Source organism: Podarcis liolepis, assembly GCF_965112155.1.
Source record: "Podarcis liolepis genome assembly, chromosome: 6".
NCBI lineage: Eukaryota > Metazoa > Chordata > Lepidosauria > Squamata > Lacertidae > Podarcis > Podarcis liolepis.
Window position 1 is genome coordinate 92,896,418 of NC_139559.1, and position 24,629 is coordinate 92,921,046.

The window sequence follows — 24,629 nt, forward strand, 5'->3', positions numbered from 1 at the left end:
TAAGAGGTTTTTAGAAGTCTCCAGAATGGCCCTGTGAACTTCTGCATCCTGTGGAATGTTCAGGACACCCTGATAAGATAATACAAGAGTGAATGACATCATTTTCTGGGCAGGGAACTTCTGCGCTCACCTAACATAGAAATTCCTGTCTGTGCTGCTACCGTACATTGTGGGGTGGGGAGGTACACTGCCACCCAATCACAATTACCTGGATTCATTCAACTTTTTTTCTATGAGCAGCAGAACCAGGAGCTGATACTTGAGCAGGTCTCCAAAAGGGGTACAGAAAAGAAAGGAAAGCAAGGTACCATAAAATGGGGAGGAGAAGTGCAGTGGTGAAGCGGGGGGGGGGGCAAACTGGAGTAGGACAATGGAAGGGGGGGTGAGGAGAGGGAATGTGCCACTCTCTTCTCAGGTACAGTTGCTGGGAACATGACCCACTGTAAAGCATCCTACCCAATAACTCAGATTATCCTATTATTATTATTATTATTATTATTATTATTATTATTATTTACCACCCTTCATCTGAAGATCCCAGGTCCATTCACAACAGAAAGATGCAAAATATATAGTAAAACAAGAACAAGCCAACGCCCCCCCAACACATTTAAAAAGCCATAGTTGAAGAGAAATTTTTTCAGAGACTTGTTTCTCAACCATCCTTAGACCCTTTTGCTGTTTTATTGTCTATGAGTTTCAACTTCCTGGGTTCTTTTAATGCTATTTTTAGCATGGTAACATACCTGTTATTTACATAGATATTTTAAATAATTTGGACTGTTGTTATATTTACTTTGATTTTTTTGCTGATTCTATCTGGTTGACATCTCCATTGGAAGGGGAAAGCAGGAGTGATATCTTAGAATTAATAATAATAATAAATAATAACAACAGATCCATGTGATAAAGGATGCCCTTGATCTTTTGTAAGATCCTGGAATCAAATGAAATCACATGAAGGCATTCACAAGGAAATAGTGAATCTTGCCTAGTCCTGTTAAATTCCTAATTGTTTATGGCACACATAATTGCCTATTTTGCTGTTTGTTTTGTGAAGACAATAAGCAATGATTTAAAAAGGATGGTCTTGGAGTAGCACCCATCCTGGTTCGCGCCAGATGTTTTAGACTACAACTCCCATCAGCCCAGCCATCACAGGGGTTGTAGTCTAAAACATCTGGAGAGCATCAGATTGGGGAAGGCTAAGGGCACTTCCTGGCTCCCTCTTCTTCCAGTCAGGCCGCTGTCACCTTCAGCCATGAGTCATATGGATGGGATGAATCACAGAAGACGACTGAGAGATTTAGATGCAAGATGAAGAGGTAAAGCATGGAGCCACGGTCCTAAAACATGGATTTCAGCTAGGAAAGCAGGAGGGAGGCAAACACCAGGGTTGTGTCCTTCCTCCTTGCTGTTGAACAGAAAGGATGCTTTTGATATCAAGAAAAACCACATTGCATTTGGTGTCATGCGTGATAAGGCCAGTATCTTAAATATTAGGGTGTGGTGGGTGAACGGTAGTTGTACTGATATTTATTGTCAGCATTTACAAATATAAAGCTGCCATTGCACAGAGGCAGATAATTGGGCCATTATATAGCCTAACATGGGACGCGGGTGGTGCTGTCGGTTAAACCACAAAGCCTAGGGCTTGCTGATCAGAAGGTCGGCGGTTTGAATCCCCGCGACGGGGTGAGCTCCCGTTGCTCGGTCCCTGCTCCTGCCAACCTAGCAGTTCAAAAGCTTGTCAAAGTGCAAGTAGATAAATAGGTACCACTCCAGCGGGAAGGTAAACAGCATTTCCGTGCGCTGCTCTGGTTTCGCCAGAAGCAGCTTAGTCATGCTGGCCACATGACCCGGAAGCTGTACGCCGGCTCCCTCAGCCAATAAAGCGAGATGAGCACCGCAACCCCAGAGTCGGTCACGGCTGGATCTAATGGTCAGGGGTTCCTTTACCTTTATAGCCTAACATGACTATATAATCTCAGGTAGGGGTTCTCCCCCCAAAAAAGGTTTTGCCTCCATTGCAAATAAAATGCTGGAGAGTTACAGTCATAGAAATTGACTGTAAAATAAAATAAATTCTACAAACACATGTTTATAAAGCATTCCTGCACCCTATTTATAAGATACAGTCTAATTAAAATTGGAATGGTCAGATACATTTCAACTTTTAGTCTTCATCAGTGGCCTCCCTTTTGAGCATTTTATTCTTAACTCCATGGTCGTTTTCTCTTCAGGAGAACATATCTCCCCCCCCCCTCGTGCTTGTCTGTCTAGCCTACCTCACAGGATGGTTGTGAGGGTAAAAGGGGGAGAGGAAGAACCTTTTGTACCACCTTGGAGGAAAGGCGAGATATACCGGTAAATGTAAAAACAGTGTGAGCAACACCACAATGCCAGAGAAAAACAAACAAAACAAAGGCCCTCCGAACCATGTTCAAAAGCTTTTGCTATCAAAATGAAACAGTGGTTGTGTTAGGGCTGCCTTTAGCCATTTCAGCAACCTTGAAAAGCATTTAAAAATTGTGCCTCCCCATTCTTTCCACAACGCCAGCAGCCTTTTCACACTGGTCCAAAAAGCCCTGTGGCTTCTCCGTCCCCCGTGGGGCAACTGAAGTGGTTGCCATGGAATGAATTCCTTCCGGTGCTTCAAACTGTTAAGTTGCACACAGCTTTTGGAAGTTGCTTGTCTGACACCCCCGGCCTCTGGAACAGAATGTACTTTCAGTGCACTAACTGGAGCTCTTACCAGCACTGCCAAGACTCTTCCTGAAGTTCTTTACAGAGCAGGTTGGTGAGCGCCAAGTCTTCACGTCAAGACTGTTGCTTTCAGTTTTATTTAGTCATCTTTTGGACTTTGGGTAGGTTGAGACTCCAAAGATCAGATCCAACTGCTGGGCACTACTGCAAGCCAGATATGTTTCAAGCATCGATAGTGCTTCTCTGGATAATACATAAATGCTAATAATGTCATGGGGTGGAGGACATTTCATAGAATTGGAAGGGAGCCCGAGGTTCATCTTGTCTGTTCCACTGTCGAACAGCTCTTACTGTCCGAAGCTTCTTCCTGATGTTTAGTCGGAATTAGGGGTGCCAATATGAATAAAATATTGGGTAGGGGGAGGTAATCCCTGCCTCACATAATTGTTCACATGACACAGCACTTGCACACCATTTGAATGACAGTACCACAAGGGACATGAGTGGCGCTGTGGGTTAAACCACAGAGCCTAGGGCTTGCTGATCAGAAGGTCGGAGGTTCAAATCCCTGCGATGGGGTGAGCTCCTGTTGCTCAGTCCCTGCCTCTGCCAACCTAGCAGTTCGAAAGCATGTCAAAGTACAAGTAGATAAATAGGTACTGCTCCTGCGGGAAGGTAAACGGCGTTTCCGTGTGCTGCTCTGGTTCGCCAGAAGTGGCTTAGTCATGCTGGCCACATGACCCGGAAGCTGTACGCCGGCTCCCTCGGCCAATAAAGCGAGATGAGCACCACAACCCCAGAGTCGTCCGCGACTGGACCTAATGATCAGGGGTCCCTTTAACTTTACCCATCAACTGGGGCTGGGGGGGGGGGCTGGTGAAAAGTCAGTGCAGGGATTTGAGGAGGAATGTTGGACTGCAATTCTTGAAAATGTACGCTGTCTTAAAACTGGCTAGCCTCAAAAAGTGGGTTACTTGACTCAGACTTTAAATAACCGAAGGGCTTGCTTTGCATCCACAATGTACTTGTTTAAACGCTCACTTGAAACGTTTTAGGTTGTACACCAAAGCTTTAATGTGCGAAGAGGCCCTTTGACTGACATCACAGTCCTGCCATATCCCTGCAAACCCCATGGCTGCCAAATGCAGCAATATTAGCGCTGAAGCTAGCAATTCTCTTTAGGTAGAACCTGGCTGCTCTTCTATTACTCACAGAGACATCCAACTGGGGGAGGAATGGAATGAATTCCCCATGTTAATGTGTTTATGCCGCCACGTATCCCTTTATTAATTTGCCTTTTAAAAACTGATTGATCTGATGTCCAGCAATTGCTGTTGCTGCCCTTGGTAACAAATTGTGTGTTTACTTAGCCACATTTCCAGACTGCTGATAGTCTCTGACAGGTGCCATTAAAGAACATGTTTTTTACGAGAGCGGAACATTTTTCATGCAACGTGAATAGAGGCAAAAAGATGTATTAAAGTGTAATCATGGTGCTTGGAAGGTTCTGGCAGGAGACTGGCCACCATGTAGGGAGGACTGCATTTAATCCTGTGTTCTGGGCGTATGACTCTGAGAGGAGCAGGGGCGGAATTTTTGAGGGTTCCCCATTCAGTATACCATGTGCCAGAGGTTTTCAACCTTTCTGAGTCCAAGGCTCCCTTGACCATCTATATTCTTTCTGTGGCCCCTGTGGGGCTCAGGGGCCCAGTTATGTCACCCCTTGCCTGCAGAGCTGGCAGCCTCTTACCCTTTCTTGAACATCCTCCTTTGTAGAGAGCCAGTGTGGTGTAGTAGTTAAGAGCAGTGGACTCGTAATCTGGTGAACTGGGTTCGCTTCCCCACTCCTCCACATGAAGCTGCTGGGTGACTTTGAGCTAGTCACGCTTCTCTGAAGTCTCTCAGCCTCACTCACCTCACAGGGTGTTTGTGGTGGGGCAGGAAGGGAAAGGAGAATGTTAGCCACTTTGAGACTCCTTAGGGTAGCGATAAAGCGGGATATCAAATCCAAACTACTACTTCTTCTTCTTCTTAGGTGTTCCCTCAGCCTCCTCTCCTCTCCCTTCTCCTTGGGAGTCCTCCGGGCAGCTGTTGCGTGCCCCCCCGGTCTCTGAGCTGCCCCCCCACCCCCAAAAGAGGTTCCCCCTCACATTGCCCCACAGGGGCCTAGAGAGCTTGTAGCCAGGGCTGCTGCAACAAACAGCTGTGCAAGCCTTTGGGAGGCAGAGACACAAGAGGGCATCAGAGGCAGGAGGAAAGGAAAAAGGGACAGAGGCCAGTGTTGCCCATGGCACCCCTGACCATCACTGAAGGCACCCCGGGGTGCCATGGCACACTGGTTGAAAATATCTGCCATGTGCTAATGCCTCCCCGCCTCTAGCTGCGAAAACCCCCAAAGAGAGCAAATGTGCATGCAATCCATTAAAAAGCATATTGATTTGATGTCAGAAAGAGTGTGTTAAGATATGCCTCTAGAATTTGAAGACAATTTTATAAAGTTCGCTTGCAAACATGCCTTGAGTCCTTCTGCATCTGGGATCCATAAACAAACACAAACAAATCTAAGGAATATATTTATACACAATGACAAACCACATTCAGATGTTACATTACTGTAGGAAATTTGGGTGGCACAATTGCCCATCAGTGTAAACACTTTTGTTTGCCAGGCAGAACAATCTCCTCTCTCCTCCCCCCTTGCTGTTTTGGGGGATCTCTTGACTCTTCCAAGCAGATTTTGGGGGAGGCATTGGGCATAGAGGGGGGAGGAGGGGCTCACAGTATGCTACTGGGAGTCCTTCTGCCAGCACGCAAGGTTAGTTGAATCCGGCCTTGGATAACTTATTCTTCTGAGCAGCAAAATCAGCAATGAGATTATCAGGAGACATTTCTCTCTAAGATCTTATTCTGTAGGGAGAACAGATAACGATCACAGCCTTGACTGCTGCATTGCTTACCATAATTTACTTTTCATAAGATATGATTTAGAGAATTCTCTTTCTCCTTCACCGTTTGAAATAGGCAGAGTTAGTTAAAGATTATCATCAGCTATGATACATTTTGGAAACACCTCTACCAGGTTCTTACTTTAAGTGATCTTCAAACGACTTTATGCAATAATCCCAGGTCCATTACATCCTTCTGCAGTATCCAAGAAGAAAATGAAATATTTCAGATCAGGGAACAGAGATTTGAAGATCTTTTCGGTAAGCTCTCACTAAAGCTACTGCATCCTTTTTCGAGTGTAGCATTATTTTGGGAAGAGTGATAAAGTCTTGTCAGGAATTGAATTAAACCCACAATTTCTGGGGAAACCCAGGAGCTCTTGTTCAGTTCCACTTGAGAGATTGTAGTATGTTCGAACCATTCATTTGTCTCTGCCAGTTAGCTTGCCATCACCTGGGAAAACTGATTTGTGTTTCCATGCTGTTCCTCTTTCATCTGTTAGGATTTTGTTGACACAGTCAAATCTTTGAAGGACTTGATGCCCAGATTGCTGCCATGAAATGTACCGTATTTTTTGCTCTATAAGACTCACTTTTTCCCTCCTAAAAAGTAAGGGGAAATGTGTGTGCATCTTATGGAGTGAATGCAGGCTGTGCAGCTATCCCAGAAGCCAGAACAGCAAGAGGGATTGCTGCTTTCACTGCACAGCGATCCCTCTTGCTGTTCTGGCTTCTGAGATTCAGAATATTTTCCCCCCTTGTTTTCCTCCTCCAAAAACTAGGTGCGTCTTGTGGTCTGGTGCGTCTTATAGAGCGAAAAATAGGGTATTTCGAATATTTGAAATGTATTTCAAATATTTGGTAAAAACAAAGAGTTTGCCTCCTATTTAAACTGCCACCTTCTCATTGACACTGCCACTCATTGACAATTTTCATGTTGAAATCTTCAAAATTCCCTGTCACAGGACAAGAGGAACCTGTGTGGCTGATTCTCCAAAGGACCATCTTGTTTGCGACAGATTTTTCAAAGTGAACTTTTGGATGATTATTTTGAATCAGTGATCAATGTTGCCTTCCCTCTTCTGGCAGTGCCAAGTTAGAACGGATCCTCCTCTCCTGGCAGCAGGGGGAGTAGAGGGCCAGAAGAGTATCCTGGCACCATCTTGGATGGAAGGGGGTTGTTCACAGTTTGAGAAAACAAGGGCTTGTTGGCCCCTGAGAAATGGCCCTTGTGACCCAACCGACCTGGAAGTGACTTTCATGGAACTGAAAGCTGTTAAATATACAGGGCGGAGCCTTGGCCTTCACGATCCAAGCTGTCACTTCTGTTGGGGCAGATAGGCCCTATTGATACCAGAAAGATGGCACTACTGCCCCTTATGCTTGCAAGGTAGGCAATACTCAAGGGAAAAGATTGGAAAACTTTCAGATGTGATTGATGGAAGTCAAAAAAAATGTATAATATATAAAAGTATGTTTAATAATTGTTGAAAATGATATTGTCAGGGGTTCAGGAGCAGAGGCAAGGGCAAGGGAGGAAACAGAGAGCGAAGGGGAGGAGGCAGAAGAAAAGATGAGTGATGACGACGACCCGAGATCTCCGAGTCTCTCCAGTGAATCAGAAGATTCACAGAAAGGAGCACCAGTGGCCAGGGCAAGGGGGGAGTCTAGGGGGGCACCCCAGGAAGATAGAGCCAGAGGGGACTCAGAGGAGAGCAGTTGGAAATCGGGACCAGCGTCACCGCCAGAGAGCAGGGAAGAGGAAGGGAGCCAGGGGGCAAGCGCTGGCAGCTCACAACAGGAGGGAGGGCATGAGTCAGGAGTGGCCACACCTCCATCGGGGAGCGAGGAAACGGTCAAACGGAAAGTGGAAAGTTGGGCGCGCGCGCCAAGTTCAAATGCACAGGAAAGTGACGCAGTGGGCAGCCCTGAAAGAGAGCCAGGTCCTAAAGCCCGGCGCAAGGAGACAGGAGGGTCCGGGGGGTCGGCGTCAGAAGAATCCAGGAAGGAAGAGACCCCGGGGGGTAGAGGGACCCAGAGGAGGACAGTCAGGCGGAAAAGGTGGAGCCGGGCTAGGATATTAAGTTGGTGCACAAGGGGCGGAGACTCAGACGGAGCTTCGCCGATCTAGCCACTAGATGTAGAGTTGCACGCAGCAGCTTGAGAATGGAAACTGTAACTCAATAAAGACTGTTACTTAATGATCGCTGGCTAGCGTGATCCTCTGTGAGCTAGGATCTTTAAGCAGCTCTGACAGATATGTTAAAAAACTACCGTATTTTTTGCTCTATAAGACGCACCAGACCACAAGATGCACCTAGTTTTTGGAGGAGGAAAACAAGAAAAAAATATATTTTGGATCCCAGAAGCCAGAACAGCAAGAGGGATCGCTGCGCAGCGAAAGCAGCGATCCCTCTTGCTGTTCTGGCTGCTGGGATAGCTGCGCAGCCTGCATTCGCTCCATAAGATGCACACACATTTCCCCTTACTTTTTAGGAGGGAAAATTGAGTCTTATAGAGCAAAAAATACAGTAATTATACACACACACACACACACACACACACACACACACACACACAAAAGGTAGCCAATACTCAGGAGCAGTGGGCTTATGGATGATCCACCCTAGGATGGCTTTGTACATTATGTTAGTTGTGAAGCACTCCGTTAATATTGTTATGAGTTTGTGGGTACCAGACTCTTGATCCCTGGACCCAGCAGATGTTAAAAGTTAAATAAGGCAGGCAGTTTCCTCTTGAGGTGAGCCATTTAGAGAATATAATGAAGGTGATCAGCCATGAAGAAAGCCAAAGAGAGAGGACTCTTAGAAGGCAAAGGCAGAGTTTGTAGTACAGTGGTGCCTCGCAAGACGAAATTAATTCGTTCTGCGAGTTTTTTCGTCTTGCGAATTTTTCGTCTTGCGAAGCACGGTTTCCCATAGGAAAAAGGAAACAAACTTGCAAGACATTTTCGTCTTGTGAAGCAAGCCCATAGGGAAATTCATCTTGCGAAGCAACTCAAAAAACGAAAAACTCTTTCGTCTTGCGAGTTTTTCGTCTGGCGAGGCATTCGTCTTGCGAGGTACCACTGTAGATATTTTTAGAGCAAGCTGGAGATAGGGGCAGAGCACGATGCCTGATGTTTGCTTGGATCCAGAGCTGTGCCTATGGGAAAAGCAAAACCCTCTCGGAGTGTTAACGCTGTGAACCCCTCCATCATGGGGTTAGGTTGTACAATGGTACCTCTAATTACGAACTTAATTTGTTCCGGAGGTCCATTCTTAAGCTGAAACCGTTCTTATCCTGAGATGTGCTTTCACTAATGAGGCCTCCCGCTGCACACACGCCTCCTGTGTGAAATTTCCGTTCGCATCCTGGGGCAAAGATCGCAGCCAGGAGCAGCTACTTCTGGGTTAGCAGAGCTCATAACCTGAAGCATTTGTAACCAGAAGCATTCGTAACCAGAGGTACTACTGTTGTTGTTTAGTCGTTTAGTCGTGTCCGACTCTTCGTGACCCCGTGGACCAGAGCACGCCAGGCACTCCTGTCTTCCACTGCCTCCCGCAGTTTGGTCAAACTCATGTTCGTAGCTTTGAGAACACTGTCCAACCATCTCATCCTCTGTCGTCCCCTTCTCCTTGTGCCCTCCATCTTTCCCAACATCATGGTCTTTTCCAGGGAGTCTTCTCTTCTCATGAGGTGGCCAAAGTATCGGAGCCTCAGCTTCACAACCTGTCCTTCCAGTGAGCACCCAGTATATGTGTACCACTGTATATAAGTGTAAATGAACCACATATCATAAAGACACCGCAGTCACACCCTGGGTGAGCACGCCTGGAACCCCTGGAATCTCGCACCGCTCAGAGATTGGGGTGGCATGCAACAACAGTTCTCTTCCACCGCCATTCCATGCTGTATACCTGCTTCTGCATTCCTGATTTGTTAGAACCAAAAAAGGGTCCCCGATTAAAAGAAGAACTACAATGGGTGGAATTCAAATGGGTTGCGCTCTTCCAGTCATTCCAACTGCACAAGCATTTCAGCTGATCAACCAGAATGATTCCCCCGTCTCCTTTATTCTCCCTCCATGCTGTTCCTTCTTTATTTTTGGGGGTGCATTTTCCTTTTGGGGACAATGCATAAGTGTCCAGGCAGCTTACAGAAGTTGACAAAATGCAGCAGTGCCAATGCTGATGATGCTCTCTTGTGTATGAGGCCCCTCCATGCAGAAAACCCTGGGGCAATTGCCCCCAGTACCCCTCTCTTGCAAAGCCCCTGGTTCTAAGGATTGGGTGTACGGCTGGGGTGGAAGGAACCGATGTCCTGTTTCCGGTTATAAAATCAAGACCAGCATGCTGACTATAAGGCCGGTGGTGGAAGCTGTTTAAAGAAAAGGCAAAGATGGGAATAGAGGGCAGCAGGGTCAGAAGGAGAAGTAGTATGAATACAAAGAGAGCCCAAATGTCAATGAATGAGGCCTGATCTAAACACCCAAGGCCAATTGTTTTTCATTGTATTGCGAGGACATCTATTCATGCTGCAAAACAATACAATATTATTTTCAGCCAAAAAGGTGGTTATCATGGAGAAGGCCTGGAGATTTATTTACCTCTACTCTCCCATCTTTATGTTGTTATTGTTGTAGGACAGTAGCCTGCGGGTGTGCATAAATTGCAAAAGATAGCGAGTGAATGTTTTTTGCTTTTGCTACTAACCAGAACTCACGTGTCGACGCTTAGAAAAACCGAGAGGTGAATTTCTGCAAGTAGCTTTTATGCTCTTTCCTGCATTTGCAGATTGATTAGCTGCAGTTTAGGTTTGGGAAGGTAGGCCATAAAATCAAGTGGCTGCATGGCTGAACTGTGATGCTATGACTCTGCTTTTCCGGCACTTAAAATAAATGTGGCTCCTTAATGTTGCCTTAATGTGACTTTATGGGTATATGCTGTCCCAGAATATAGGAGCACAGTCTCTTTCTCTCTCTCTGTGATGCAGAGGACACTGGAAACTGAATGCAAGCTACAAATCAGGCAGACGGGAACACCGGCATTTCTTGGGATGCTCTAACACAGTGTTTACCAAACTTGGGTCTCCAGCTGTTTTTGGACTACAACTCCCATCATCCCTAGCTAGCAAGACCAGTGGCCAGGGGTGATGGGAATTGTAGTCCGAAAACAGCTGGAGACCCAAGGTTGGGAAACACTGCTCTAACAGAGGGCACTTAAAGGGTTGAACTCCACATTATGTTTTCTGCGGGTGTAGACCTGAGATGTTTTAAGTATACATCTGAAAATAACCAAAAGGAGAAGAAACCCAATAAGCAAAACCCAAAAGGAACTGTGGGAGCCTTTTTGCAGTCACCTGCTGGCAGGGCCATCTGAAGCATATCTGGCGCCGTGGTGCAAAGAAGAAGAGTTTGGATTTGATATCCCGTTTTATCACTACCCTAAGGAATCTCAAAGCGGCTAACATTCTCCTTTCCCTTCCTCCCCCACAACAAACACTCTGTGAGGTGAGCGAGGCTGAAAGACTTCAAAGAAGTGTGACTAGCCCAAGGTCACCCAGCAGCTGCATGTGGAGGAGCGGAGACGCGAACCCAGTTCACCAGATTATGAGTCTACCGCTCTTAACCACTACACCACACTGGCTTTCAAAGCTCCCTCCGGCGCCCCCCCCCCCGCTTCCCAGAGTTTTTTAGGGAGGACAGTGCTGCCGACGGGGCTGGAGGAGGCGGGCAGCGGCTGGAGGGCGGCTCCTCTGGTGGGGAAGAGGCAGAGGCTGGACGTGGCACTTCCTGGCTCAGCTGGCCACTTCGTGCCACGGTGGCCACAGCAGACGGAGGCTCCAGGCGCAGTGCTGCTTTGGCGCAGGCAGCATGGCGGAGGCGGGCGAGGGTGGCGAGCTGATGATGGGAGGCGTTGCGTCCAGCCTCTGCCTCCTCCCTGGCGCCCTCCAGAACTTGGCACCCTCCAGAACTTGGCACCCTGCGCCACCAGCCTCTATGGGTAAGATGCCCCTGCTTGCCGGTTGGAGTACAAATCGGCTGGTGGTAAACATTTCAATGCACCGAATGTGTTGCTGTTACTTGCTAGAGCAGTTTGTGCAGCCTCAACTTTCTTGCAACTTTGTGGGAAGAGACCCCCCAATTCACATCCTTGAATTCCAAGGGCATAAACATCTACTGCACAGGATTGGGACTCTGCCGATTATGTTCACATTGTCATGCTGGCATGCTGTGGCTGCACTCCCTCTCGAGACTGTTATCTGTCTTGGGCACGGATTCATAGCATAGCTTTTAACACTGCCTTATAGACCATTAGGGCCCAACTCACATGCAGGGGGACAATCTCTCACCCAGGATGTGTTTCCTTCCTCCCTTTCCCCTACGCAGCAGGTGTGCTGTGCTCAGTATTATGGGCGCATGCGAGACCCCATCATTCTAAATTAATTCATCATCCCAGCTATAATTTATTTATTTAGCCGTAATTAATTTAGACTTAATGTGGATGAAATATGTACTGTCCTCGCGGGGGCAACTGCACGGCCCACATAGGCTTTAGTTAAAAGGACCATTAAGACCAACCCTTCCTGCGATCCATTAGGCCAGTCTCTCTCCAGTGAAGAAGATTAAGCCCTGCTGTGTGAAATGTCATGCATAATTGGGTCGATTGCTGCTTTAAACTCTGCCCCTTCGTCCACATCCCTTTCTCTTCATTTTGAGTACTTCTCTTCTTCAGAAGATCTCTTGGCCTCCCTTGCTCAGAACAGTGACTCACTCCATCCTGGTTTTCTGCCGCAGGCGGAGCTGTGTACATCCCACCCTTAAAATAAAAATTGGTGCCCAGGTAATCCATACTCTGTACGACCAAGAAAAGCTGCATGCATTGTGCCAATCTGCATTGCCTTTTTTACCTAATTTATTCTAGTTTTGCTGGTCCTTGGAAGGGGCAAATACCTATACAGGGCTCTGAAACCCTGCCTTCCACTTCTCAAAAGTGGATATAGGAATGGCTCTGGCTTCTGAGATTTCAGCAGGCATTACCCATACACTCTAGGCTAGTTCTCAAGAGCATAGCTGTCAACTTACAGATTTGAAAATAAGGGACCAGCAGCCTCGAAAATAAGGGATCAGCAGCCAAAATAAGGGATTTTCCAGGCACAGGTATGTTCAACTTCTGAGCCCCTCCGAGCCAAAGGCAGAAAGCCCAGCCAGCAGCCAAACGAAGCCTCAAGCAGTGGTTCCCACAGCGCAGCAACGGGGATGCAGCAAGGAAAACCACCGTCACCTCTCCGCTGGGAAGCGCTGAGCAAAGGCGAGTCCCCAGGCAATGCGGCCGATTTGATCGGCACAAGGCATGCAAGCTCCACTCCCCAGTTGTTCTTAGACTCCTTGTTGGGTGAGCAACGCAGCCAAGCAACACAGCTGGAGCCTCCCTCCTCCCTGGCCGGCAGGGAGGGAGGGAGAGGAGCTGCTTCCTTTGAAACCCGGGATATTTAAGGGACATCATCAATAAGGGACAGCAGTGGGACACAGTGCTGGGATAAGGGACTTTCCCGCCAAATAAGGGACAGTTGACCGCTATGCTCAAGAGTCGTATGAGCAAAAAATTGTGTTCAGCTGAAATCTTTGCTTAATGCTACTTTCTGTGCTTTTTTTCTGCACCAAGTACAGTATATATATTGCTCTGGTTATAGGCGTAGTCTTTTTTTGTTCTCCTCTGCAGGCGTTTTGGAACAAAATGTACAGCGTGCCAGCAGGGGATTCCACCTACGCAGGTGGTCAGGAAAGCCCAGGACTTCGTCTATCACCTGCACTGCTTTGCCTGCATCATCTGCAATCGCCAACTGGCCACAGGTGATGAGTTCTACCTCATGGAAGACGGACGCCTGGTGTGCAAGGAAGACTATGAGACGGCCAAGCAGAACGGTAGGGATTCAGCAAACATGCCAGGCATTCCTCTGTGGCAAGATACAATTGCTTCTGGACAAACAGACAAGAGAACTTGTGTGAATTAGGAAAAAAATTGGTTCTTTTTCTTTCAGGTTAACATCAGTGGTGGCAAGGGAAGGGGGCAGGTGCAGGAAGGGCAAAGGATATTTCTAGATTGGCAAGGTATGAAAGAAAATTATGTTAACGACAGGAGTCCAGCAGTGGGGGGCAAGCTCCTTATTTTTTTGGGGGGGGCCACTTGCTTCTCTTTTCTCCTCTGGCACCACCTAGTGTTAGCATTAAGTACCATATTGTTCGCCGTATAGGACGCACTTTTCCCCCTCCAAAAATGAAGGGGAAATGTGTGTGCATCCTATGGGGCGAATGCAGGCTTTCGCTGAAGCCTGGAGAGCGAGAGGGGTCGGTGCACACCGACCCCTCTCCTCTGCAGGCTTCAGGAAGCTATCCGCAAGCCTTGGGAGCCCACGGGAGTTTCCGTTGGTCTTCCAAGGCTTGCGGATAGCTGTCTGTATCGGCTTCGGGCAGATATCCGCAAACCTGGGGAGACCGGTGTGACTTCCCGCTGGGCTCCCTAGGCTTGCGGATAGCAGCCTGTTCTGGGGGCTGGGGTCGGGGGAAGTTCGGGCTTTCCCCGCCCCAGCCCTGTGCCTGGGGGGAAATAATTGTTTTTCTTTATCCCCCCCCAAAAAAACCTAGGTGTGCCCTATGGGCCGGTGCACCCTATGGGGCAAAAAATACGATACACGTGAGCAGGAAAGGTAGCAAACCTGTTTATGGGAAATGACAATTGGAATTTATTTGCAAGGCAGGAACTGAACCCTCTGGGAACCTGGGATCCAATCCTGGCACATGGATACACATATGGGACATCAGTTCTGGCTAGTCTCATTTGCAAGTGTGCCGTGAATGGAAGTGAAACCAAATGCCGGTACCACTCTAGGGTGTACATCTGCAGATCCCTGTACCGTGGGGTGGCTTGCCTGAGCTGGGGAATGGAGAGTCGTGCCATGACCGGTGGACTCTCCTGCTCTTCTCCAATCGTGTCACCCCTCCTGCTGCCTTGGGCCACTTGATGTTGTTGCCCAAACGTTGCAGGCTGGCTCCTTCTGCTGTGCAAGGTCTGGAGCAAAGCGCTGCTGCGTTCCAGCTCAAAACTCCATACTCCAGACACAAAGCCTGGCCTTGTTTCTTGGGGAGATTTCTATGTCTCAGGAAAGGATGAATGCCTTGGATGAACAGTGCTAAGAGACAGCAAGGACATGGCCAGGTGGCAGCTAAGCCTGGAAGCCGAACTTTGCAGTTTGTAGCTTTCCCATTTGAATGATGTACCTGCTTCCCTTGGATTTCAAGGGCTGTCCTACTGAAACCATGTCTTCTCGAGAATTAATGTACCTCACCAAATCTCCTTCTGAAGTTCTGTGCACACAAAACTTCTTTTTCCTTATCGCACAAAGAGTTGCAATAGATGGGCATATTACCAAGCGAACACACATCCTACTGGAATGGACAGTATTACCTGAAAAAACACAGGTGCAGGGAACTGGGAAAAGGCAGCCAGAACCTGCCCATTTCACTAGGCATGAACAACGGCCTGGCTCTGTCTTGCCACCCTAGGATCTCCACCTCTTTTCCAGCACATTGTTTTCTCTCTTGCTGTTAGCCTCCCCAGCCTGAATCTCTTTGCATAACATCATCTTTGGCACATCCTCAGCTTTGGCAAAATGGCTGTGCCAGGGTACATGGAAGCACGGAGCAGGGGCAGGTCTTGAGCATCTAATTGTTCGGTTCCTCCCGCAAGCTCCTGGAACTGGGCCAAATATTTGGTCGTCCCCCCAATGTATCTCCAAAAAGAATCTTATATTCCCAGGGGATTGATGAGCAACAGAGGGATGCATGCCATCTATTTTCTGTTTAAGATGCTCTGCATGAAGGAACATCAAGAGCCAAAAGCAACCCCCCCCAGCTCAGCTCTGCTTGAGGCAACAGAGTTGTATCTTACACAGCAGCTTAATCTGGCCCTTAACCCAAAGAGTCTCCCATTTTTCATCCCAAGGTCTAAAATGCCAATATTTACTGTAGGTGAAAAACCCAGAATTGGGGGGTGGGTTGAGGCAAGCGAGACAGAAAGAGGCTATAGATCACCAAACACTAATGAATCCACAGAGACTGCCAAACAGTGCCTGACTGAAATTAAAACTGAACTGGTCTTTAATGGATTTCATGTTGACAAGCCCTGACTTCTCATTAATTAAGGACTCTATTTTGACCTAATCAATTTAGCTAGGGTGATGCAATGCCTATTTGTGCTAAGGGGATTGGTTTGGGGGGCAGGGCTAAGAGATCAGAGATTGAATATTGCTCAATTTCTATTATTGACTCAGCGTTATCGATGGCTACAGTGTCATAAAGTTTTGCAGCCCAATGGTCTGCAAAGTAAGAGAGGAGGAATTCCAAGGCGTGGACCAAACAGGATGGCTAAACTGTCTATATATGAAGGAAGGGGAGACTTGTGTTTCTATAGCAATACGTTTTGTTATCAGAGTACGTAGGATATTCTGTGGAGCTTTTTTGGCTTTGGCAGTTATGCTTCTTCCAGAACATGCGCTCTGTCCTTCAAGAAAAGAAAAAAAGCTACTGTTAGATGGCTGTTATATTGCGAGAGTTCAGAAATAAAAACAGGCACTTTTTACCCATTTCAGCCTGGCAACTTCAACCAGAGAGTATCTTCACACTAGCATTTTTATTGCTGATCTGATGATAGAGGCTGTTGCTGCTCTCCTTGAAATTCATAGGCAATTATCTGAGACTAAATCAGATTTGGGAGTCTGTTTATACATTTGTTTTAACTGCAGAAAATTGCACGTGCTACTGCTTGCAGAACCAAGTGACAGTGAGATCCATGATTTCCAGTTGAAGTGTTACTTAATTATAGAATCAAAAGCATGAGACAGATGATAACAAACAAGGTCTGGGTTCTCTTATTTGTGTGCTTTTGCAAGCTGTGCAATCAAATGGCTCTAAATTGCCATTCAATAGCGTCAACCGACTGTTAAAAGGACAGTGCAGGCTGGTTTTACCTTGTTCTCATTCCTGAGACAGCTTCCACTTTCAAAACTCACGGCACACATATACCTATATTCTGCCTAAGCTTCCGTTTCATGCTCTGTGTGCCAAACTAAAAGGAAACTGTTCTGTTACAGACGATTCAGAAGCTGGAGCTAAGAGGCCTCGAACCACCATCACAGCCAAACAGTTGGAAACATTAAAAAATGCCTATAAAAACTCCCCCAAACCAGCAAGGCATGTGCGGGAGCAGCTGTCTTCTGAAACTGGATTGGACATGCGGGTTGTACAGGTGAGCCAAATGGCACAATGCAGATGCTGTCCTCAACTAAGTAATTGATTGATCTACAGCATTAATTACTTGCCATTAATTACTTGCCAGGTGGCATTAGCTGAGCTCATGCAGGAGAAATTTGTGTGTGCAAGAAGGAGGCAGCGGAAGTCCCTTTACCTGTGGGTTAAAATTCCACAACCCTGCACTTCATGGGGTTGATAAAGCATATCTGGAGGCTGCTATGGACCTCAGATGAGGGAACAGAATGAAAGGAATGTATAGAATTTGAGGGCTTTTATAAAGATCTGTTGAGGAAGGAGTATCAGCTGTTGCAGCTTGTCAAGCAGGGTAGGGAAATTTGCAAATCCCCTCACCTTCACGATCCGGTACCTTTTACTAACCCTCTCCGCTTTTTCATCTGGTCACGTTCAGAGAAGGCGCAGAAAGCAACACCAGTTCAAACATATGCAGAGGTATATTAATTGCAAGGCCGGTGAATCCTCCGATGGTTTGACACAACAATAAACCCTCTTAGATCTTTAGGGATGTCAAAAGCAGCTCCAAGGCTTTCCTAGAGTGTGCTCCCGTGTTAACTCTCACTCATCCTCCAAGGGAAAGATTTTCATACTAACCGTATCAACTGAGCGCGTGTAAGGCTTGTATTGTCACAGAGCTCCTCTTCAGGTAAACTAGGAGCTGCCTCTGTTTGTGCCACACTGCACTGTGGATCGTCTGGTTTGGCAGGAATGTTATTTATCTATGAAATTTCTTTTATGCCCTTCAAGGATCACAACACAAAAGCACAAAAGTACAGAGTAATACACAGAAACAATAACCCCAGATATGAATCTGCCTTGGGAATTTTTTTTGGGGGGGGGGAGTTGCTACAATGTCATTAATAATGGCAATAATTTACATTGGGGAACTATTTTATCTTTTTACTCTTTTTTTGCAAACCACCTGGAGGTTTTATTACAAAAGAAAAACAACTGTATATAAACTTGTGAAATAAATATTATCCCAATGCAGATATTATTTTTGGAATGCAGAAATTGAAGCTGAGAAAGTCACATAATCGAGGCTGTAACAGAGGGAAGAAAACTGATGCATGGCCACTTACAGCTATGCTGCAAGAAGCTAGGCTCCTCTCCCTCCAGCAGCCATTGCACCTGACTGCAGCATAATGGAGAGATCAGCTAACTCTTCTGAACTTTTCCACCTATTGGTCACCACACCAGACGACCATGGAACTAAGAACTTGTGTCTGAGTTTGCTTGCTTCTTCCTCCCTCTTACACCATTTTCATTTTGTTCGTCCTCTCCATCTTTCTGTAGTTAGTATGCAACTCTGGGAGCTTTTTCTTTGGCTTTAGGGTAGAAGTGCTACAAATAACAAAATAAATTTTGACGTATCTAAGGCAGAATTAGGGCTTGAATTCAGATGCAGGGGATCAAATTGCTGCTCTCTGTCCACTGAACCACACTAGAGTTCTCTACTTGGATGGACTCTCAAGCCACCACCAATGCTTGTCTTTTCCCTCCTTTATCTTCTACGGCTCCAGGTCTGGTTTCAAAACAGAAGAGCCAAAGAGAAACGTCTGAAGAAAGATGCTGGGCGTCACCGCTGGGGCCAGTTCTACAAGAGCGTTAAGAGGAATCGAGGAGGCAGCAAACATGAAAAGGAGAGCTCTGCAGAGGACTGTGGGGTTAGTGATAGTGAGCTGAGCTTCAGAGGTAGGCATGGGGGAGAGCAGAGACTGGGGGAAGGCTTAGGGCTATCGTCCACAGGACAACACAAACTTGCTCTACAAGGCAGATTGAGCTACAGGTTCATATGCTTGTGCTTGAAGTTGCCCTTGCTCAGGGATGGAGAACTTTTTTCAGACTGAGGGCAACCTTCTGCGTGCTGGTGGTGGGCAGGGCAAGAGAAAAAAGCAAGCCATAGGGCAGCGGTTCTCAACCTGTGGGTCCCCAGATGTTGTTGGACTACAACTCCCATCATCCCCGAGCTCTGGCCTTGCTAGCTAGGGGTGATGGGAGTTGTAGTTCAACAACATCTGGGGACCCACAGGTTGAGAAAGGCTGCCATAGGGTTTCTCTACTTATAAACGCTTCCATCTGTTTACGTAAGAGGCATTATTGATTTCAAGGACAGTATATACCCAGACAAAATTGCCTGGAGGGAAGCACAGAGCAGAGCCAACGCGAGTCCTGGAGGACTGCAGTCAGACACCAGTCCTGAGGTTCCCCACACTTGTTTTAGTCTATGTTAGCTACAAAAGCAGTGGCATGAAGGAGGCTTGGGATTTCCCCTCTTCGATATAGAATCTCCCATAGAGAAGCACTGCACACTGGCCACCCAAAGGAATGGGTTGCGTGGGAGGTATGCCTATCTAGGCATATGCCCCAGTCCAAATGCAACATTCTACATGCAGCGGAGAGGGCAGCAAATCCAACCTTTGCTTTCATGCCCTCACTGTGTGCAAGCTGCCAAACGACAAATTGAACCTCTGAATTGTTTGTTATAATGAAGTTCTCCGATGGAAGTTGAATTTGCTGTTTGTTTTTGTGACAATTCCCTCACCCCCCACCCAAAACAACCAGTTTGCTATATGCATAGTCTTTGACTGACTGGAGAATGGCTGGGTATTTCCAATTTTGGTGAGTAAACTTGGAGCCTCTGGTATCACCACTGGATTTTTTGTATCAAACAGATATAAAGTCCAGTACCTAGAGAGAATTACTAGTGGGAGTTGCAAGGCAGAGAAGGCCCTACATGTGGCAGTGGGACCTGCAAAATGGCGCCGTGTGGAGTGCTCCTGTTCAGGATTGAATGGGCAGCATGTGACTCTCCCACCCCAAACATTTCTGTGCTGATAATCCCATGAGATAACACTTCTCATTAGCTTTTCACAGGGATTCTTCTCAATTTAAAAACACCTGTGTTCTTAACAGGATTCAAAATCATTAGCCAAAACAAGGTTGGGAACAAAACATGCTTCCCTCTCTTACGAATGCACAAACATTTGCTCAGAAGGCAACTGTTTGGAAAGCTAATTTACAGCCTCCTCATAAGCTAAATTCCATAGGCATTTCGATTGTACAGATTGTAAATTTATTATACATTTGAGTTTTCTTGTATGCTGCTTAAATGTCCTCCCCCTAAAATTAAGCTGTTTAAAAATGGACTTAAATAAATAAAATAAGTTATTGAGTTGCTCCAGTCCACAGTTTAAAATCCTGCCAAGCAGCAGTTGGGTGGTATAGTGGAGGACTGAATCAGTGCTTCACTGCAAAACTGCAGTCTTGAAATGGCTCTGCCCATTCAACCCCAAACTATTGGATCAGTGAGGAAGCTGCCTGCACAGTCCATTTAGAAACCTACTTTTGCACTTGTAGGGCCCTGAGCTAGGCCGAGGGTATGTTGAGAATTGCAGCCTGAATTACCTGCTTCAAGCGTGTTTAAGGTATTTAAGGCTAAAGATGATTTTTTTAAATATACAAAATAACCATCAACAACAAGAAATGTAACCAATAATAAAAAGAGGAAAAAAGAAGAGCCAGACCAACGAACCAAGTAACACATATTTTTACCCTCTTATTATAAAAGCGTTTCCATACTGCCATTATCATAAAATCCGAGGGTGGTATACAACAATAATTCATAAAAGCACCATTCAAACCATACAGTTAGTAATTAAAGAGGCAGGCTAATCCTAATGATAAATAAGTAGCAGCTGCAAAGGCCTGTTGGCATTAAAAGGGCTTGAAAGTCAACAAGGAGGCTTGCTGTTTCATCTCTACTGGGAAAGTGTTCCACAGCTTGAGACTGCCTAAATGCCTCAGGTCTCTTAAACGTAACAAGCAGCGCTTTTCCAGATGATCTCAGTGATTGAGCCAGGATATAAGAGTCCTGAAGATATCAGGGACCCACGTTGCTTTGTGCATTGCCATGAGAATCTGGAACCTTGCCCGGTAGCATTTGAAGACTGGAATCTTATACTGTTACCTGGGAGTAAACCCCAATGAATTGAATGGGACTTATTTCTTGGTACACACAAATTGAACTTTGCTGTATAAAATCTGGCAGAGTAAAGAGATATTCACAGATGTGCAACTCCATATAAACTTGATTGCCTTTACTAAAGCCAGATCCAATTTAATTAAACCTTCTCCCTGTTTTAAGGTTTGGAATTTTTCTTTCCTTTTAAATGTGTAGAAAGGTGTCTCTGTGTGCGCACGGAATGGCCTTCAGCTGGCATTAATGGGACTTCACCTTCCTCTTCCTCCCCGCAAATCTCCTCCAGAGGGTTGGGGACCCTTTGGAACAGATCTGGAAGTGTGCATTTCCCATAAGTCTGCTTGTGAAACGTTAGATACCACTGAAAGTTTTGTGTGGTGTTCTGTGTGCATTTTTTATGTGGTGCTGTGCACCCTCATTAAAACAGTGATGCCACAAGATGGGTCTGTTCAGTTGTGGCTGATGAAAAGGTAGAAACTTAGAAACAAGCACCAGCTGAAAAACTAAGCCCCTGTAAGTCCCACTGATGACAATGTCGGGGTGTGTGTGTGCTTAGCCTAGGCTTAACTCTGCCACTGAAACACTGAAACTTTATGTTTGGCTGACTAATGCCCTTAAATACACAAAGATATGTGCTGAATCAGCAAGTGACCAGAAATAAGTTGATGAGAGATGAACCAAGTAGTCAAATAATAATGAGATGTGAGAAAGAAATGGTGGTTTAAAAATAAGTCAAAATAGTAAATGTATTTTTTAAAAAACAACAACAACCATTTCCCACACAGGTACAATAGGGCTTTTTTGTTACAGTTTGGCTTTTGATGCCAGTATAGACCTTTCAATGACACTGATGAATTTTGCAATGTAAATATCCCTGAGAATTTCAGAACTACTGTTTGTCAGAGCATTTAAAACATGTCAGTCTTTCATCACCTGCACTGCTTTGGTTAGTCTTTTCCAGAAGTGGGCACTGGAGCATGTATGAAGCTTCTCAGTCTTTGGATTGGCAGAACTTCATAACTGCCACAAGAAGAAGAAAGGGAAATCAGTTAATGTAGGTCTACAGCCAGTTGGGATGGGGTTGATCCTGTTTCAGCGATGGAAAATATACTTAAGCCATGATGCGGCAGAAGTGTGCTTGAATAAGCCCTGAAAATAAGGTCACAAAAGTTACTAGCCTGTGGCAACATTTACTAGTCTGCTGGGTGCTGAAGAGGAGACAGTTCTGCCATGCCGGTGGGTTTCTATGCTGTCCCCGGGAAGGTCCCTCCCCTGCCAGGCTAGTAACTTTTTTACAATTCTCTGTCGCCTACAGCTACCAGACAGGTGGTTAGATACAAGGCTAGCTTAAATCCATGGGCATCAATGGACTTAAGAACGGTTGGCTGTCTTGGATGGGACTGGAATTGGATAGATTACCAGTATTCTTCTTTCTTCCTTTCATGGCAAATGTATGCAGTGACCCTTATTATTACTGCTGCGCTTAAAATGCTGTTTTCCTTGCTTTGTTTACAGAAGACCAAATCCTCTCGGAGCTTGGCCACAACAACAGAATTTATAACAATGCTGGTGAGGTGGCTAGTGGACAGCTAATGAACGGTACTTTCTCAATGGATGGGACTGGACAATCGTATCAGGACTTGAGGGATGGAAGCCCCTACGGAATCCCACAGTCTCCCGCTTCCATATCATCCCTTCCATCACACACTCCGTTGCTAAATGGCCTGGATTACACAATGGACAATAATTTAGGAATAATGGCACATGGAGGGCAGGGGGTGAGTCAGACACTCAGAGCTATGGCTGGAGGCGCAACCTCTGATATTTCTACTGGAAGCAGCGTTGGTTATCCAGACTTTCCAACAAGCCCTGCCTCTTGGCTTGATGAAATGGATCATCCTCCTTTTTAAAATTTTGCGATCCCTTCAATTTTGCCATACCCCCACTTGCTCTCTGGGGCCTGAAAGCATACTAAAAAAACAAACAAACACCCACTGAGGGACGGCAATCAGACTTCAAGGATCACAGGCGTGCCATTCCGAGAACATTTCCATTATTTTAGAATGGGAATCCACTATTTGTTTCCTGTAGAGCTGAAAGAAAACATGGTATTAAGATATATATTTGCTTTCTGTCTGAAAGAGTGGGACATAGGAGGCACTGCTCCTGAACAGAGCACATTGGTGTGTATAGTATTTGTATGACTTTAGGGGTGCCAGCTGTAGTAAATAAGAGTTGACTCTTTCCATAGAGCTCTGCTGTTGAGTGCAACACTAGCACATGTTGAAATGACTAAACATCTTGGCCTTTGGCAGCTCCACATCAGCTCACATGTGGCACGGCCACTGTCCTCATTTGCTCACCTCTAGCCAACCAATGGAAATGCAATATTGCTAAATCCAGACTTGACTGCTGAAGGGATGGAAAGTTATTGGGAGATTGCAATTCCCCCCTTCCCCGCCCCTTCTGTATTTTCTTCCTCCCCCAGTCCTGCAGCTTCACATTTACTTGGCTGTTTCGGTATATCTTTGCCTTATGCAGGATAAATGGTGGGGCAGCCACAGGTGGTTTTACTTCCTACCTACATTGCAGCTTTTAAGCATTTGCAGTTTGCAGCATCACAGGGGATGTTGCTGCCTTTTCCTCTCTTTTCCCAGCCTCTGTACCAACTGGCAAGGCACAGTACCCAAAACAAGGCAGATACAATTTTATCTCCTACATTTCAAACCCTTCCCAGCCACCAAGCCAGGCCTGTCCTGTTTTCGGCTAGGGGAGAGTAGGTACCATTGTGATCAATTGGACAACGTGCTGCAGAGGAGCTGAGAGGAAAAAACTGATTTTGCATAGGCTAGAAAAACCTACATCACAGGTGGGTCACGGGGAGATTACAGCAGTTATTTTCTTGACTTGCTGGGATCACTGGTTATAACCACTGCAAGAGCAGTACCTTTTACCTTGGGACACTTTCCCTTTCATGAAAAGAACAACAACAAAATATCTCTCCACAATGCACAATTTTACTGGACTTGTAGTCCGCATCAACTATGTGAGCATGCAAGGGTCCAGCATGGGCAAAAAGTCCGCTGTAGGCCTTTAACTCCACTACTCCAAGGCTGCAATCTGCATACAAGTCAAGCACAAGGCATATTTCGTCTGATCAGAAATGAAAAAAAGGGGTCTTAGTTTATAGGAAATTGGATTACAAAGAATTTGACAATGCCCATAATCTAGTGCAAAGTCCTATGCTGTCTCATTATTTCAGTACATGTTATAATATGGCACCATGCTAAATGGCACATTTTTATTGCCATTGCTATGCTGCTACTGGTTTTCGAGGACACAAACCTTTAGAAGATTTAAAGCTGTTCAGAATTCACCCGCCAAAGAAAGCTTCATAGCAGGGGTAGGAAACCTGTGGCCCTCTACTTATGGTGTTTATCAGCCCCAGCCAGAAGAGCCAGTGCTAGGAATGGGAGCTGTCCAACAACCATCTCTGGAGTGCATGGGATCCCCACCCCTGCTTTCCAGGGTGGGAAGAAAAGACCGAGAAAGAAAAATAACATGACAATCATATGGTGGAAGACATTAGCCAGAAACCAGATGTGGCAAGAGGGTTTCATAGACTATCTGAGATCAGAGTTGTTTAACTTTCCACTGAAGCAGTTCTGTG

At 46.1% G+C, this 24,629-nt stretch overlaps 2 protein-coding genes across 2 annotated transcripts in view; one reads left to right on the forward strand and one right to left on the reverse strand.

The window, feature by feature from the left end:
• LHX4 (LIM homeobox 4) overlaps positions 1-24,112 on the forward strand; it is a gene marked incomplete at its 5' end in the record, with an annotated part of 69,692 nt that extends 45,580 nt beyond the window's left edge. Inside the window, 4 exons of the mRNA XM_083507187.1 lie at positions 13,376-13,578; positions 16,803-16,957; positions 18,501-18,672; positions 22,475-24,112. Coding sequence (XP_083363313.1) covers positions 13,376-13,578; positions 16,803-16,957; positions 18,501-18,672; positions 22,475-22,869 — 925 coding nt within the window. The 3' untranslated portion in view covers positions 22,870-24,112. The remainder of the gene's footprint in view (positions 1-13,375; positions 13,579-16,802; positions 16,958-18,500; positions 18,673-22,474) is intronic.
• Positions 1-24,629, reverse strand: part of LOC310708593 (podocin-like) — a 671,219-nt gene that overhangs the window by 581,832 nt on the left and 64,758 nt on the right. The window lies entirely within an intron of this gene.